Source organism: Polyodon spathula, chromosome 10 (genome assembly GCF_017654505.1).
Source record: "Polyodon spathula isolate WHYD16114869_AA chromosome 10, ASM1765450v1, whole genome shotgun sequence".
Lineage (NCBI taxonomy): Eukaryota > Metazoa > Chordata > Actinopteri > Acipenseriformes > Polyodontidae > Polyodon > Polyodon spathula.
This window is the reverse complement of record NC_054543.1, coordinates 17643167-17661534: the sequence shown is the minus strand read 5'-3', so window position 1 is coordinate 17661534 and position 18368 is coordinate 17643167. Positions and strand designations below refer to the sequence as shown.

Sequence of the window (18368 nt, the reverse complement as noted above, 5' to 3'; positions counted from 1 at the left end):
ATGGCTTGCAGTGGCAGGGACAAGATTGCAGGAGCTTTCAGCCAACCACACATACACGCCAGAAATGCACAAGCCACATTTACAGCATTTTTAGCAGTGAGAACTAGAAAACTTTCTTAGTGATGCCTAATATTTTAGTTCATTACAGCAACACCTGAATTGTTTTTGAATCCTAGGACAGTAAATACTATCTATGCAACTCTCTCTTTCCAATACGATTATTGTGTAAATGGGGGGAATTGGTTCACCAATAGGAGGATTTTATGAGTAGCATGTGGCAACCCTGGTCGCCATGGCACCAACACAGTCCTGAGCACTCCCTTCACCTCACAACACGCGCATTCACCACGATCCTCCAACTTTTGAAGAGCCCAGTTCCGTGCACTGGAGACTGGGATTCTAACTGTATGAATTTCTGGGTTCACCCCCCGATACCATTGGTGGTAGAGGGGTGGCTTTTGTGTTTGTATTTAAATAAACACAGACATTTTTGGAATTGCAAAAACTGTTTGCACAATCATTTACTATACCACTCATCATATTCCAATAGGTTTTCAAGATTTCGGCAGAGCTCCTTTTAAAAAATCGACAGCTGTGCCTGTTTCATTCACCCATCATAATGAACCTGGATACACATTTTCATATCTATCAAACAGCGCCTTCAAAAGTAATAATATGCTTGCAAAGAACCATTCAGACATCTGAACATCTAAACGTCATGCACATTATTGTCTTTACACAGAGCAGTCGATTCAATGTTGTGAATGTATGAATTGCACAGCTGTCTGTCACATTACATGATTGACATCCAATTTTTAAAAAAGATGGAGTTAATAAAATATTTCTTATGCCATCACAAAGACCCACATGCTGAAGCTTTCAAATATCTTAAGTGTATTTCACCTGTTGTGTTGGCAGTTGACTTAAAGGTTGAACCGGGGTACTACAGACTGGGCTGACGTCTTGATGGATGACTTCAGCACTGGGTGGTGGGGAAGAAACTGTCAAAGACACCGAGGTGTTCTCCGGGATCCTTTGGGATTTTAGTAACAAAATATAGGAAAACAGGAACACAACATCAGGTTATTTGGAGGCTCAGTGCGGTTTAAAATCACTTGGAGGCTCAACAGCAATGGTGGAGCCAATGGGCTACTTTTTCTACCAATAATAATTTCATCTTACCCATTTTGCACTTGCATTGCTGCATAGGTCTCAAACATTAAGTTCTCAGTTTGCTTGCCTTGCCTTCCAGGAAGTCTGTTTCTACCTTACCTTCTTGGTCATTTTACCTGCTTCTATGTCAAAGAATCTTACTAGCTGAAAGCATGTCAGTTACTAGGGAACTAAATGGTTATTGACAGGAAATAGTAAAATGACCCAGGAAGTACATGGCATGGTTTGCAAACAGAAATTTCTTCAACCTAGTGTAGTACCAGAAGTCACCTTTTAAAATGGAAAAACATGTTTCTTAAAACATGTGTTTCATTGAAAACTGCACATTTGAGAATGGATAAAATAAATGGATGTGCATGGTGGAAACAATCCATTACTATTTTGTTAGCTACAATTACTTTAACTAAATCATCATTAGCACAATTTTTTCACAACGGAACAAAAATGACCCATTAAAGTTAAGAAACCATATGTAAACAGCTCAAGCTTTTAATTTAGGCATTGGTTCGTTGTAAAATCATAATTGTTTTTTGTTATTTTATTACAGAAAAAAATTGCACCAATGATGATTTGGGGTAAATAGCTATGAGAATTTAATCCAGTGTACAGCTATGGCCAAAAATTTTGCATCACCTACAATTTTAGGATTGAAATAAAAAATAATTTGGATATTTTATTTAACATCATGTAATTAAACAAACTACAAAATGATATTGCAAACGTAAACTGGAAACCATAAGAGTAGTACAGTATTTTATGTTAGATTTTGAAATGCCATATTTTTTTAAAATTTTTGTCAGTTTTTCATTAAGTACATGGAAAACTACAAACTGGTATGTCATTTAACATGTTAATGTAACATTATTCAGCCATTTCATTTGACTTTATAAAGCAAAATTAGTTAATTCTATAGGGTGATGCTAAACTTTTGGCCATAGCTGTAGAGCATATAGACAGGGATGCTCCTGCTAGTTTCTATAGTAAAGGTGAGAGATGACATGTTTTCTCTGTTGCATTATAACTATTATGATCAGCTCACCACTGTTTAGATCATTTTTGAATTATGGAAGTTGGATGATTTTGGTACATGGTAACTTTTAACAACCTTCACAGATTTAATAGTGCTAATAGGCAATTCTGTAGGGTTATGCAAAACTTTTAGCCATAGCAGTATATAAAGTAGTGAAAGTGCACTGAAGTTTTTCCAGCATTCGTCAATGCTTTACATTGTAAATTAGAGAAGCAGGTGATGGTGAGACAGTGTGGTGCACTTCTATAGTTCATACATTGCAGTGTCAGTGAAGTCATGGATGGCTTTGCTTCATTTTATTTTGTCTCCAATATGTGGAACTTGATATTGAGCAATACTTTCATCATCAATATAAAATAATTAATCTACATACACCTGTAGGGATTAAGAAATATGAATGTTATTTGCTTCTTAGGAATCACCTGTGTTGAGCTTTAAGTGAAAAAGGTATTTCTAATTGTGATACCATCGTTTTTCAACATATTGATGAGAGGGTATTTATAAGTGTGCGTCCCTTTTCTGCACTTATACTTACTCTGCAATGTTTTCAAAGTTTGGTTCACCCTCAGATTCAGATGATGAAGCACCTGTACCAAATAAAAAATAAACTTTAAACCCTATTTGCTATTAAGCATTTTATGTCCAATTATTTCACTCCTCTTTTTCTCTCAAATTTTGAACCTCTGATTGTGTTCCCTTAGTGCTGCAACTCCTCACAACAGCTCATGGGAACTGTACTGCAGGTCAGTAGTCCTTTGATCCCACCACCATGCCAACTGGCTCTTTATGCCAAGGAGCTCAAACTTCTATGAAACACTTCTAACCAATCTTCTAACTAAGTGATCTTATGGAATACAATTCAAATACATTTCAGTGTTTGCTTTAAAAATATCCTCTGCTCTTGTAGAAATAAAGATTATCTTTATTTACATCTATAGCCATCACTCCTGAACTACATACTTGCCATTCTTTTCTGTACACACTTTATATGATTAGTGGCGCCATCAATAGGAGATCAGTCATCTTATCTCATTTTAGCTTAAGTGTCACGAAAAGCCGCACTCTAAACTGTATTGCAGACTAATGTGTCAGTGTTAAAGGAACACCATTTAAAACAAATGTGAAATTTAAGCATTCCAAATTCTAAAAGGTATTGACAGTGTTGACCCAAGGGACTTTTTCAGCCTGAAAAAAGAAACAAGGACCAGGGGTCACAAATGGAGTTTAGACAAAGGGGCATTCAGAACAGAAAATAGGAGGCACTTTTTTACACAGAGAATTGTGAGGGTCTGGAATCAACTCCCCAGTAATGTTGTTGAAGCTGACACCCTGGGATCCTTCAAGAAGCTGCTTGATGAGATTTTGGGATCAACAAGCTACTAACAACCAAATGAGCAAGATGGGCCGAATGGCCTCCTCTCGTTTGTAAACTTTCTTATGTTCTTAAGTATGTGAAGAAAGGCTACTTCATGCTTAAGCATATCCAAGATTTTTAAGAGAATGCATGTAAAACATATTCTGAAATCATTAAATATTTTAACTGTGGTTTTGTATATGTGGAGAAAAAAATGGTCCTATAAAACCAACTAACAAAATTGTTGAAAAGAATATTGGGTAAAATTATCCTATACATATCAGTCAAGCCAGGCCAGCCTTGTGTGTTTCCATTGTGCTGAGATTGGTAATTTTCCTCTGATGTGCCCTTAAACTAAGTTCCTGCACTCTGCCTGATCTGTTATCTTGGTAACTATTCTAATCAGGAAAGTGCAGGGTAGATGAAGTGGATCCCAAGCTTAATGGTATGTAGAGGGCTTGAGAGCTTCATAATAACTATTATTTTGATCATTTTTAACCATCAATCATTAATTGAAAGTTGAAATGTCATCTAACCCTAGGGTGTGTGTGTGTAGAGTGTTTTCTGGGGGGTGGGGGGATTTAAATTGTGGAAAATGGCATGATGAAATAAACCCTAAACCCTTTCACCCACCTTCTATGTAGATCTCTGCAGAGGTGGAGTCTGTCCCGTAGAAGTTGGAGGCGAAGCAGGAGTAGCGTCCGGTGTCCTCCTCAAAGGCCTCAGCTATGATCAGAGAGTGCAGCTCCCCGGTATTGAGGATCTGAATATCTGGGCTGTTCTCAAGCTCCTTGCCTTCACAGAACCACCTGGAAGACAACAGAAAATTCCTTGAGTGAGACAGACCTGCATCAGATCAGATGGCTTCTCAGTAACACACCTTAGGCAACTTTTTAATAACTTCCAGAGAAAGCCCTTAGAACAGAAGGTGTATAATTATTAACAAAGTGGATTAGGTAAGAGTCTAGTACTTTAAAGTTGATCCAGATAGTGAAACTGTACATATTTTTGTTTTATTAAAACAGAGACTATGGCTGCTATTTCCCAGCAACAATAAGCAAACACAAGCAATTGTAGCTAACAAAATCATGACTACATAACAGCTTCAAATAACATTTGTTTTACCGTCCTCTTACCTTTCTGAATCTTTTGTATTGCATTTTCTCAAATACTTATGTTTGTTTTTTGTCAAGTTTGATTCAGAAGCTATTCTTTAGTTCTAGAGTACATGTTTGCTAGATGGTGCTTACTAACACTAAAAACAATGTTTCACTCTGCACCTCAGAACATTGTTTGGGTCACAGAAAACTATTATTTAAAATAGACCTACAAATGGAATGAGCATATTTATCACATTCTGCCTGTTGGTTCAGTGCTACTTATAGCATTATATAGGCAAGTTTTTGATAAGAAGAGCATACTTGTAGTAAAGCTATATAATTATAAGTTAACATGGATATCCGTGAGACAACAAATCAAAGCCTGTGCTGAGATTTTATGTCTTTATTGTTTGTGAACAATTGCACTAATGTCTTACTTTCATCACTGCAGTTCACGTCAATATACGAGTCAATTCATATTTCTGAAACTTTTAGGTACATTATCACCTCTCAGACTTGTAGTAATAATTAACCTAATATCTTAAATCTGAGATAACTGGCTGTGGCAAAGTGGTTTGCAGTGTGTCGGTGTAGTGCTGATGCAGTGCAGTGGAATAATGACCCAACACAGATCCACGGTAAAAAGAAGCTTTATTTATGTTAACAGACACTTTAAAACACCTCCTGAGTGCTCCTAGTGCAAGTGGTGAATTTACGCAAGAACAGTGACAACAGTAGTGCAGTTTAGACAGGGTTTGGTGCTGGCTTTGTAGCAACAGCTCCCGGACATATTAGCAGTCTATAAATGACAAACATGACAATTTAATAGACAGGCAAAACAATACACACACACACACAAAAAAAAAAAAACACTCACGGTTATTTTACAGTTGGTTCTCCTTTACAGGTACTTTCATAATCATAACAAAGGAACATGCCACATCCGCTGATATACCTTCAGTCACGCCCCCTTTGATAGCGGGTACAATCGCTTTTCCTCCAATCGGTGATTGACACATCACCAACCACAATAAGGCGATGACTTCGGGTATTGTAACTCTGCTCTCTTTCTGGATGTCCAACTTCCGACTTTCCCTGGAATGAATTGTCAACCCATCCAGGCTGGAGCACACTGTTCCTGTTATACAGCGCCCTCTCAAGGAGATGTAAGACTTGGATTCACTCGCTCTCTGTCACACTTGCCTTATTCACAAAACTGTTTTTAAGGCCCATTTTGATGATCTTATCCTTTGAATTTAAGATGCCCTTAAATGTAAAACGCAGCAAAAATTTATCACCCTCAATTTGAGGAAAAAAATAAAACATCAATTAAATATGCATTTACAAAGATACAGCCTCAATTACGCATATGGAGGCAATTTGTGGTCATCTGCTATCACACAGAGCATTACAGTTATGCGCTGCTTCTCATTTCCAGTCATGATTACTCACACCTTTCCAATTTGTGAAGTGAGGTATTGCTTGGCATGTTGAAAAATAAGGGGGTCTGATCAACATTTCCAATCTGTCCAAGCTGGTAGTGTTTGGTAGAAATGCTGAAATTGTAAAAGCTTCTCTTTGAATTCCTCAGGAAGCTAATGACGCTTCTTTGAAAATGGCTTCCTGTATGTCATGGATGATTCGAGATCGGGCAGTATTGTTTTGGTTCGTCTTTCCTCAGCAGTAAGTCATGTTGCTGCTTGTGTATTTGGGCAGTGACGTCTTTGTTCGTCTTTTCTCGGCAGTAAGTCACATTGCTGTTTGTGTACTCTGGGAGTCAGGTCTTTTGTTGGATATTTTAATACATGCATCACTATACTGTACTCAAATTTAAGATGCAGGCTATTTTTGAGAAGCAAAAAATGGTTCAAAAAATGTGTCTTAAATTTGAAGGAATACAGTAATTTAGTTAAACGCACCTTTAAAAACTGAGGATAAACTTCTTCTCTAAATAGTTTAAATGGGTTTTGTGAACTGATGGATAAAAATGGGCTCAGAAAAACAGCTCTTATCAAAACACTGCTTAACCACTTCAACGCCATGATGTCCTCATGTATGTCAAATGAAAACCCACTTACAGTACCAAGCAGTCAAATTTCCCATTCTATTCTATGATCCGTTTCTCAGTTTAGCATTTCAGGTTTCATTCTCTAAGGCAGTGCTAGTACTGTGGAATGTGCAATGAAAGTTGGGGGAGGGTCAGGTGACATTTGTATCCAATTGTGTGTCATGTAGCGATTCCAATCTACCTGTCCATGTTTAGAAGACTGAGATATATTGCGGGAAGCCATTCAACTTTTACAAGTATATATATGTTTATGTGGTTTTTAGCGAAAGCTAAACATGGCAATGTACGTGATCTTTCTATAACCAGGAGTGAAGCTGATTCAGAGGATTTCGATACCAGCAACAGTGATGCTGACTTATCACTCAGCGATGATGATGAAGAGGATGTAGAGCCAAGAACAGTACAAAATGTACAAACAAAAGAGCATGCAGCTACAGTGGATATAGAAAGTCTACACCCCCTTGAACTTTTTTCACATTTTGTTGTGTCAGTGTGTGAAAGGGTGGCTTGCATTGGTGACGTCAGACCAGAAACACAGACTCCAAACAGTGAGGAATGGCGGGGCAAATTGAGACACTACGCCATCCAACGTTTTATTAAATAATAAACAAAAGATTTAAACATACACAAAACAAAAGGGCACAAGGGCCAAACAAACAAATAGTAAACAAATAGTAAGCTGGTGGCGAAACCAGCATATGTAGAAATTGTTTGTTTCTTTTTTTACCCAGACTTACGTCTCTCCTCTTCCTCCCCACCCTGAGTGCAGACAGCTGCAGGCTTTTATATTCTGGCTGAGGGGTTAACTACCTATTAATTAATTACCTTATCACCCCTCGGCCGTAGTCTGCATGAGATTAATAAAGATGCGTGATTGTCAGCTAGTTGAATAATCAGTAGCTGATCAGTCATGCATCCTCACAAGGTTTTTAAAAATAGAAACAATATACAAAACACTGCTTTTCGCCATCACATTCACACATATAAGTCATAATACAAAATAATAATTAACAAAGTGGCGGAACACTCTGTCACACAGTGCCTCAGAGTTTCATGCATTTAAATGAGGATTTTTTTCCACTTATCTAAACACTGTACTCCACACTGTTAAGGGAAAAAAAGTTTTTATTGAGAAAAATATTATATATCATAAATACAAAACTGAAAGATCATAAGTGCATAAGTCTCCACCCCCCTGAGTTAATACTTGGTGGAAGCACCTTTGGCAGCAATTACAGCTGTGAATCTGTTTGGATAGGTCTGTACCAACTTTGCACACCTAGATTTGACAATATTTGACCATTCTTCTTTACAAAACTGTTTATGCTCTGTCAAGTTCCTTGGGGAGCGTTGATGGACAGCAATTTTCAAGTCATGCCACAACTGTTCGATTGGATTTAGGTCAGGGCTGGAACTGGGCCACTTAAGGACATTTACCTTTTTGTTCCTTAACCACTCCAGTGTAGCTTTGGCTGTGTGCTTTGGGTCGTTGTCATGCTGAAAGGTGAACTTCCGTCCCAGTTTCAGCTTTCTTGCAGAGGGCAGCAGGTTTTACTCAAGGACTTCTCTGTACTTTGCTCCATTCATTTTCCCTCCTATCCTGACAAGTGTCCCAGTGCCTGCCGATGAGAAACATCCCCATAACATGATGCTGCCACCATCATGTTCAGTTTTTTTTTTTTTTTTTTTTTTTTTTGCATACTTCAAATGGGATTTCAGTTGGGCTTTTTTGAGTAATGGCTTCCTTCTTGCCACCCTACTATACAGGCCAAATTTGTGGAGTGCTTGGGATATTTTTGTCACATGCACACATTGACTAGTCTTAGCCATAAAAGCCTGTAGCTCTTGTAAAGTTGCCATTGGCCTCTTGGTAGCTTCTCTGATTAGTCTCCTTTTTTCTTGGTCATTCAGTTTGGAGGGACGGCCTGATCTAGGCAAGGTCTTGGTGGTGCCATACACCTTCCACTTCTTAATAATCATCTTGACCATGCTCCAAGGGATATTCAAGGCCTTTGATATTTTTTTATACCCATCCCTTGATCTGTGCCTTTCAACAACTTTGTCCCGGAGTTCTTTTGAAAGGGCCTTGGTGCTCATGGTTGAGTCTTTGCTTTGAAATGCACCACCCAGCAGAGGGAACCTACAGGAACTGCTGAATTTATCCTGAAATCATGTGAATCACTACAATTTAACATAGGTGGATCCACTTAACTTGGTGTGTGATTTTGAAGGTGATGGGTTAAACCTGAGCTGATTTAGGATTGCTATTACAAGGGGGGGTGGACACTAATCCAACCAAGCTCTTTCAGTTTTTATTTTTAATTAATTTTCTACAAATTTCTAGAATATTTTTTTTTATTTGGAAGTTGTGGGGTAGGATGTTTAGATAAATGAATAAAAACAACATTTTAAAGCATTTTAATTCCAGGCTATAAGTTAACAAAAGGTGAACATTTTGAAAGGGGGTGTAGACTTTCTATAGGGACTGTAGTTTACAGGTAAGCCAGCTGCAAAAGGGAAGCTGTTTGGTTTGAAATGGCAGTATTGTGACAAAATACTATCAAAACACAGCACAGTACCAGACAATAAAGCAGGCATCTGCGTCAGTCAGATCCATCACAATGTCTCCGCAAAGTAGCCCTATACACGCCTTTGTGACTATCCCTCCAACACAAGGGAAGCAGAGACCACAAAAAAAGTACAGGGTCCGCTACAAAATGTTCAGCGGTTGCGAATGCAACTCTTGGTTCTGTTGTATTGAACATTTCAATAAATGGCACGGAGCAAGTCAATAATGGCACATGTTTTGATGTTGTTTGATTTTTATTTGATAATTACTGTTTACTGATTATTATTGTTATTAGTGTGATTAGCAGCGTTTTTTGTTTTCATTGTTAAAAAATAAATAAAAAACTAAAGAAACTAAAAAAAAAACATGTGTTTTTATCTCAATATTGAAGATGGGTATGTGGGGCATAAAGGGTTAATGAAAAACACAGTTTAGGCCATTTATTTGTGTTTTATTCACTATATGTTAATATTTTCTAGCAATTGCAGGTTTGGAAACATTAGTATAATCATTTTGAAAATCAGGTACCTGGGAAAGGGTTTAATTTTTACAGTGGAGTTGAAATGGTTAAACATCTTTGTGAATTGAAGGTGTTATTTCAAAGAAGTAAACAACCACAAATGAATTAAGCTTCCCTGTATGGTAAGCATACATGATGGGACCACAGGGTGTGCACCCCTGCTCTACACTGTAAGCATATTAAAAATAGCTTTGTGTTGTAATTGTTTATTAGGAATACATTCGTCATCTTGGCCTATCTGTCAAAGAATTCTGACACCACAACAAAAAAAATCATAACACTGACCTTTAATTAAAATGTAAGAGTTATAAGTAAGGAGTGACTATCATGGAAAGAGAACATCTGCTGATGCTATTCTTAGCATATGTAACTTTTTTTTTATTTCTAGGCATCTGGTATTTGTTATTTGATCTGTCTCCACACAAACATTCATGTGCTTACCAGGTTTGCTGGTGAGGATAATTATAAGTTACATAATGCAGTGCTTTGAAAGACTGATGGCTCATGAAGGTACGGTGACGTGAGATGTAAGTTACTTTAAGATTACTTCGTTCACATTAGGGAATACACCTGATCCATGCATCTATGACCTGGGTCACTGTCTGTGTTGCCATGACATCCTTTTGCACTTAAAAATGAAGTTCCCTATACAGTTTTACAGTACTATTTTTTGTGTCTCTGTTTGCAGTCCTGGATCTTATACTTTCTTGTTAATTTCACCTGGAGAGTGAAATTGTCCCCACCCCTTCAGACCTGCTTTCCTTTCAATAACAACCAGCTGCTTCCTCTGCTAATTGGCATGTTCTGCATTCAGTAAGATGCTCTGACCTCAAAGACATGAGGTGAGGTTAAATGACCTTGGAAGTAAAGCAGTAACAGATTTTCTGGAAGGCAAGGCAAGCAAACTGAGAACCTACTGCAGTACCTGATGGCATGATTAAAATGGAAATACCTGTTTGCTGTAACTTTTAAAACTGCACATTTAAGACTTATAGTAAATGAAAGTGCACAACGGGTAAGATTATGACATTTTTGTTAGATCCAACACCTTTAAAGCATGCATCAAAAAATGTTGTGTGAAAATAATGTTATTTGTTTAACCTCCTATTATGTGTGTTCTCGATCATTCTCTACTGTTGTTCTAGCTATATTGACCATGCTTCCTAACTACTGGGTGCTGAATTTTCTTTGCCCTATGAAACTGTGATCATGTTGCGCATCATTTTGTATATAAAAAAAATGAAGCTATAAATGCGTTTTTTAAAATTGTATTTGAAGCATTTTTGTTTTGTCTCGTGAACCAACAAAACTTGACAGTGGCATTTACTAGCCATTATCCATCACTTCAAAGAGTCAAAATCATAAAATCTGAAACGATTTAGAAACTCAGTTTTGACTAATGCCTTCATGCCTCGGAATAACATTGTGTTCCTTGCAAGTGGAGATGGATGCTGCATGTAAGAGTTATTGAAAATATCTGTTTCTTTTTGTGTTGAGCGAATCTAGGATGCTGTAGGTAAATTTCTAGCATCAAACACTGAATGATAAAGGCAAAATGTATATCTTACTAATAAAGTACAGTGCATAAACAGTTCATACTTATTTTACAGTAGTTAACAAACAGTGAGCAGTCCTAGGAGGGGATTCCAGACTATGGCTTAATTTCCCCAAGTCTAAGAAAAAGTACTTAACTGAAAGTGTAGCGCCATCTAGTGGGGATATAAGATAGCTGAAGAGATTTAAGACTGAGAACAAGGAATGAAGCATTCAAAATTTTACAAAAGCATTTTCTATACTGGCTCCCCTATAATATTTGAATAAATTTAAACTGAATGTGTGAAAAATAATTCAATATGGCCTGCTTAAATGCTACTTGCTCGGTTGGTAAACAGAATGAAATGATCTATAAAACAATACAGCAAAATTTAAATGAAAGGGTTTTTTTTTTTAATTTTATTTTCTGGAGTTACATAACAAAAGCTACTGAACGTCAATCTTTGTTCTAGGCTTAATAATTCAGTCCTGTCAGCCTTTCTTCATTACTCATTCTTTGAACTCAAGGGTTAGTCTGGTTACTGAACTTGTTTCCACAGTGGCATCACAAATCAGCCTTTTCTTGTTTTATACAAACATCTGCTGCAGGTCTTAATTCTTAGTTTACTGTATAGCTACGTCTTAGTTGGCGCTTATCTTGGCAAGAGCAGGGTTCAAATCAGCATGAAGTTTTAACTTCAACTCTCATGTAATGGAAATCATTCTTGTAACTCAAGCATTACAGTAACACCTGTTAAATTCAGACCCCTTGCTTAACAAGAGTAAAAGTATTAGTGAACAAGTCCACAATGGATACATTCTATTTTATTTAAGAAGCCTTATTTACAGCATCTATATTATTTTCATAAACTTTCCCTCTACGATAAACAAAAGTATGTAATCAGTTGACTCGATCTATCAAGCCCAGACAGATTTTTCTTGCAGCTTTAAACATGGATAAATGCACACATTTCCTGCAGTTATTTGTGATAATTCCGCTAATTAGTAGGCACTCCCCCAGTTTAAGTATGCAAATAACTCATTATTATTTAGCTAACATATAACAAGGAATTATCCAAGCGAATCTCAACACCTTAACAGGATCTGTAAGTTACCTAAAAAGTTTTGATACTCACTCTATAAATATCCATTTTTTACAAATATCTAATTCTAAACTAACATGGTTTTCTGAGAATCTCGCCCACTATACTTGTCATGGGGGTTACAGTACGCATCCTGTGCTGGTTATACTAAAATAGATAACACAGTTACCCTCCTTTTCACAAAGTAAGGCAGTAAATAACTCAATGCTTATCTGGGAAACAAACCAAAAACAAGAGGAACGAAAACTGGTATTAACATTAATATTTATACAAGCCAAGAATGTCCGGCTACAGTTCAGTAGGAAGACACACTGTATCAGTATGGACCAACGTTCTGTTGTTAAACTGATTTATTATATCTTTTACACTGCATAGGAACTAAAGTATTAAATCTATCATTGTATGATGTGATGACATGATGCTGGAAACTCATCTATTTGAATGCCAATAAAGTAGCACTGTTTGGGTTCTAACTTGACAAACTTGTAAAAGTTATTGTTCAAGCTAGAACCTGAAAAGCTCAATGCGTATGAGTGGCTTGCTTCTTAACCAAAATAGACTTTCATCCAACTATAGAGCTAGCAATGCTCCCCTAATGTGGTCACACTGTGTTGTTTGCACACACTCTGAATCTATTAATATCTCTTCCAATACTTGGTATTTACTCATAAAAGTGGCAATCATACTAAAGTAGAGGTCCTCAAAGCAGTGGCAGTGGGCAAATGTGAACACACAAGACCAGGGTTTGTATCTACAATTGACATACAGATGTGTTGGTATAGGAACTGAAGTCATTGCAATCTACTGTTCTGTGATGTCATTCTCTGCTTGTCTGCATTGGATAAGTATGCATTGAATGTTCTTTTATTTCACATTGTGTATTAAGTAGCTAGCTAAATAGAAAAAGAAACCCTGAGAATACTAAAGCAATGCCCAAAGTACGTTATAATTGTTTGTATGTTACCCAGTCTTTGCCCTTTCACTGAACCCATACAGAATATTGGGTAGCGCTTTATATTCTGTGTCATAAATTAATATTATATAGATATGCAATTGCATGTTACATCAATATTAAATTAATATTTAATAGATATGCAACTGATTTAAATTTATGTTATATTGTTCCTTGTTACTTCCATTAACATTTAAGGCAGATTAACTGTATTTTTTATTAAAAACATGTAAACAATGGGAAATTATTACATATTTTCAAGCGTAACAAATGGACGTAATATACAATTACATTTTCAAATAACATTTGATTAACATTTGGCAAGAAACTAGCTATTGCGTATTTATTACATATTAATTTAACATTAATTTGATATGCAATTGCATATCTATTTAATATTCATTTATGCTATGTAATATAAAGCATTACCCAATATTGTTAGTATGCTTTAAAGCATCAAAGCAGTGTGAACCAGATTTATACAGAGAACTGTTATTTTTGTTATAAAAACCTTTTTCTACAAAAATATAAATGAAGGGTTCCTACCCTATACACATTTCAATATGAGTGAACTTTGGATACATAATTATGCTGTGTGAAGCATTGCCTTTATGGATTCTATTCCTGTCAGTGAGAGGAGATGAAGTTAAAAGCTCTATAATCATAAAAGCCGAGATGTTTTGCACAGTGGTTAAAATACTCCCTTGTGGTGTATGTGGTTGCCTGTTCACACCCAGCCTCTGTCCTGTTACACAAGTATTAACTGTATCCTGCTAACCTGGCTATCTTTATATCATTTCTTTTTTTTTTATTGAACACAAATAGCTTATTCTTCCATGTCTACAGGTCAACTGGGACACAGTTAACACAATAGGGCCTTATTTAAACCTATAAATAACAATTGGAGAAATATTGGCATTCTGTGTTTTAAACTATATTTATTTACAAATATACCTGTGAAAGAGCACTGTGATCCAAACACAGTTCAACATGCTCAAGCTTTACATTACACAAAAGAGAAACTACAGTAAGTGTCTGCTTTTGGACATTATATGAGTACTAAAATCAATGTCTCCTGCTAGTGCTCTATAATTAGATATTCTCTATTTTACCTGCTTGTCCACTCATCTTCCAAATATTCATGAGCATTGTTCACTATCCAATGCTTTAGTTTGATGTTGCTTATTACCATGTACCAGAAATTCAGGATCCATTATTTCTGGTACCGTAATAGTTTTCTATTTTAGGAAGATATTAGCGTAAGCACTGTACAGTCTTCAGGTTTACAATGAGAATGTTCTGTTACCAATATCATTCCCTTTTCAGGCTAATATTACACTTTTGACACTTGTGTTTTCACTAAGAGAAACAAAAATGGTGCTGTCTTTTTCAGAAACTGTGAGGTCTATTCAATTAGTACCCAAGGGCCCATGCTAGTATTGCTATTGGTTGATACCAACTCATATATAATATAAGTAATCCATATATAATATGTTTATACATGGCTGTGGGTCTGTCTTGGAAATCAAACTAATGTGTTTCCTTTAAGAAATTAAGATATTTCTGGTACCAGTAAGTGTAAAATGTCTTCATATGCTGTTGATGCCATTATGGAATTTAAACTCAGGGCCCTAAACAGTGGAGGACATCTTTAAAAGCAATAGCAAATAGAAATACACAAAAAAGTTTGTGAATGGACTGCAGTCATTGATTGGCTCATCATGTTTAAAGATGATGACGACATGATTTATAAAAAGCACTTGTAACAGAGGTACTCTGTGCCTGTTTGCCAGACTAGCCTGGTTGTTCTGTATGGTGGTTGCTGTGTGCATTGGGTTGACTCGCTCTGTTGCTACTCCATTCTGTGTTTGGAACACTAGGACCAGTCAATACACTTCGGGCCTCATTCACTAAAGGATGAACAGTCTTAGGAGGGGATTTCAAACTATGGCTACATTTCTATAAATAAAAAAAAACACTGAAGGTATAGCTCTTCCTAAGTTTACTGCCATATTAATCAAAGTTGAAAAAATACCACCATTGTTTTAAAAGACCTCATTAGCGTATACCACTAATCAGTTAACATACAATATTTGACCATGTGTTACGACAGTTTTACACATGGTAAATGGCAGCCTGCTTTCTGGCAGGGGGATATTGATAACTACATTTTATTTTATAAGAGGTAAATCCCATTTACTGCAGGAACAGTGAATACGACTACTGTGTGGTAAAGATGTTTACCAAGCAGTGAAAACGTTACCGCCCTTAGTGAATGAGGCCCTTCAACTACTGTTGAGCAAACTCCAACCTAATCTTATATTTTGGGGCTTTAGAAATACGTATGTTCTGGCTTTTGTTCCTTGACCTGTTTAACATGTTGAGAATATTCAGTTTGAATATAATATAGTTATAAAAGTTGAACATGTCCATTTTAAAGTTATTTTGCACAGCTTCTATAAGTGCAATTTCATGGAAGAAAACACATGCAATTGTTTGATGAAAGTAATGTATACAGTATTCTGGAATTCTACCATAAATGATTTGTTTATAATACACCCCGTTTTACATTTACCATATGGATAAATAACTTTTAATTCATTGTCCACATCAAGACCAGGCTTGGGAACACTTAATTATGTTTGACAGTGTTAAGTAAGCATACATGAAAAACAGTCCTTGTTTTAAGGGCACATTATTTAGTGTGTTTAATCTTGAGCCTATTGCGAAACCAATTTAGGACACCAAACGTGTTGCCTTGGTGGTTGTTTGAATACAGCACTGCTGCTGGTTATAATAGTTAACATACAAGTACTGGAAATTTCATTAGGCATGGGATTACAAATAAACATAGTTAGATCTTAAAAAGGAACTACATCATATTTTGGAAACACAACTACTATTTTACATTATATGGTTCAAATAGTTCAAGGGCCTGCAGATAAAGCTCCTGACTGGATTTTTCTGTCACACAGACCAGCACAGCACATCCTACAACCAATGAAATGCATTCGCATGTTGTCCCCTGTTCCATCACATTCAATTCTGGAATGCACTCTATACCTTAGCAACAGTATCATACTACTTTGTAAACAAGACACAGGGTGATATTTTGAAGGCACATTTTCTATGAGGAACAACATTATTAAAAACACACATAAAAAATACTTAGAACAATAATAAAATCTGCTCCTTCTTGCAATTAAGCTGTTTCTTTCAAATTGCTCTTTTACTGTTACAAGAGTTTTATTCTGCTTAACAAAAGTATTTTCAAAATATTTGTTGATATTTTTTTCCCTCATAACAACTAACCAGTTAACAAACCAAAACATTAATTATTATTTTAATAAATGTGCAATCTCCACTTCTTTACCCCTTTAAAACACCATAATTAATAATGTCATATTAACTTCCAATAGCAAACTACAATACATCCCCTTTTATCATTGGTGGTTCCTATGATCCTGTACTATGTTGTGGATCCTCTCAGAACATGGCACAATGAATACTGCAGATCTAAACTCTGACTTGACTATTTATAACAAGTTGTCTTCCAGTATCTCATTACATAGATTTCTGGAAGAAAAAAAAAAATTATAAATTAAAAAAAAATAACTCACCAACAATTAGGAAATATTTATGGCCAAAACGTTTTACATCACCTAATAGAATATTAGGATGTAGACATAATTTAAAAAAAAAAAAAAAAAAAAAAAAAAAAAAAAAGCTATATGAACATAATCATGCAATCTAAGAAACTACAAAATTGTACCTCAAAAGTCTACCAGAAACTACAATAGTAGTGCAGTATTTCATGTTAGTTTTCGAAATGTCACATTTTGCAATTTTTGGAAAACTACAAAGCGATATGTAATTTCAATATGTCAGCGTAACATTATTAATTATATAGGGCTTGATGCAAAACATTTGGCCATAGCTGTAATGCCCCCCCATATAATCTACTAAATGAAAACACTGGTTTGTTTTTCAACGTTGTTTTTCTGTCATTTATATGCAGGTGTATGAAATGAGCCATCTGAGCTTAGCAAAGAAACATACAATACATTGCTGACAGCAAGTATGCTACTACTAAGGTGTTAGAAAATATATCCTTTTACAGCCAGTTATTTACTGAAAATGGTGGTGAACTATATAAAAAAAAAGCAGGAACGATGCTTATCTGGGGTGATGCATAAAATACTGATATACTGATAAATATGGTAGACAACAGTTTCATTCCTGATTTTTCCTGGCAAGCACGTGTTGTCAGCACTTGGCTGTGATTGGTTAAGGTCTGATTACACTGGGCACTGTAGTGGAAAGTGGAAGGCGGAAAAAAAATAGAAAGAATTGTTTTGAATGGGTGCAATTACACTGAGGCCCAAATTTACAAAGGCGAAAAAATGACCGCAAAAAGCCAGGTAATGTGTGTGTTCAGTACGGCCGCACTCATTGCACTCAACCTATTTTATAAGACTAATTAGGTAAAGCAGGCAATTCCGCAATCAGACAATTTAAATACCTCTCACCGCAATTAGCGGTGGAGAATTACACACCTCTCCCAAGAAAATAGCGGGTTTGGGTCAACCCTGCGTGTGTAGGATACACAATCCAAAAGAAAATGAATGGCACACAAAGACCTCAGCCTGGTACTAGCCATGGTGAAAGAGAAGATGGCCACCAAACATCGTTATGGGATACACTCCTGCCTATTGGTAGGTGTCACTGAGCTCCTATATCAAAGTTGCTGATAGGCCCCCTTCCCCCAGCGACCTCCTCTCCCATCTCCCAAGGGTACTCAAACGTCACGCAGGGGAAGGAACATCCTCTTTTGTGATGAAACCGTGATGTCGACCGAAGCGACCTCGCGGTTGGTGGCCATCTTCTCTTTCAGGGAACCAGGTTTACGGTAGGTAAATTAACGTTCCCTTTCAATTCGAAGATGGCCACCAAACATCGTTATGGG

The 18368-nt window shown here is 36.4% G+C and overlaps 1 protein-coding gene across 3 annotated transcripts in view; it reads right to left on the bottom strand.

The window, feature by feature from the left end:
• The window catches only part of LOC121321883 (myopalladin-like), a 115959-nt gene that overhangs the window by 75518 nt on the left and 22073 nt on the right, over positions 1-18368 (bottom strand). For all 3 annotated transcript variants that reach the window (XM_041261208.1, XM_041261209.1, XM_041261210.1), the window contains exons 3-5: positions 4191-4366; positions 2739-2790; positions 904-1033 (exon numbers count right to left, since the gene is read on the bottom strand). In XM_041261208.1, the coding sequence (XP_041117142.1) occupies positions 904-1033; positions 2739-2790; positions 4191-4366 (358 nt within the window). The remainder of the gene's footprint in view (positions 1-903; positions 1034-2738; positions 2791-4190; positions 4367-18368) is intronic.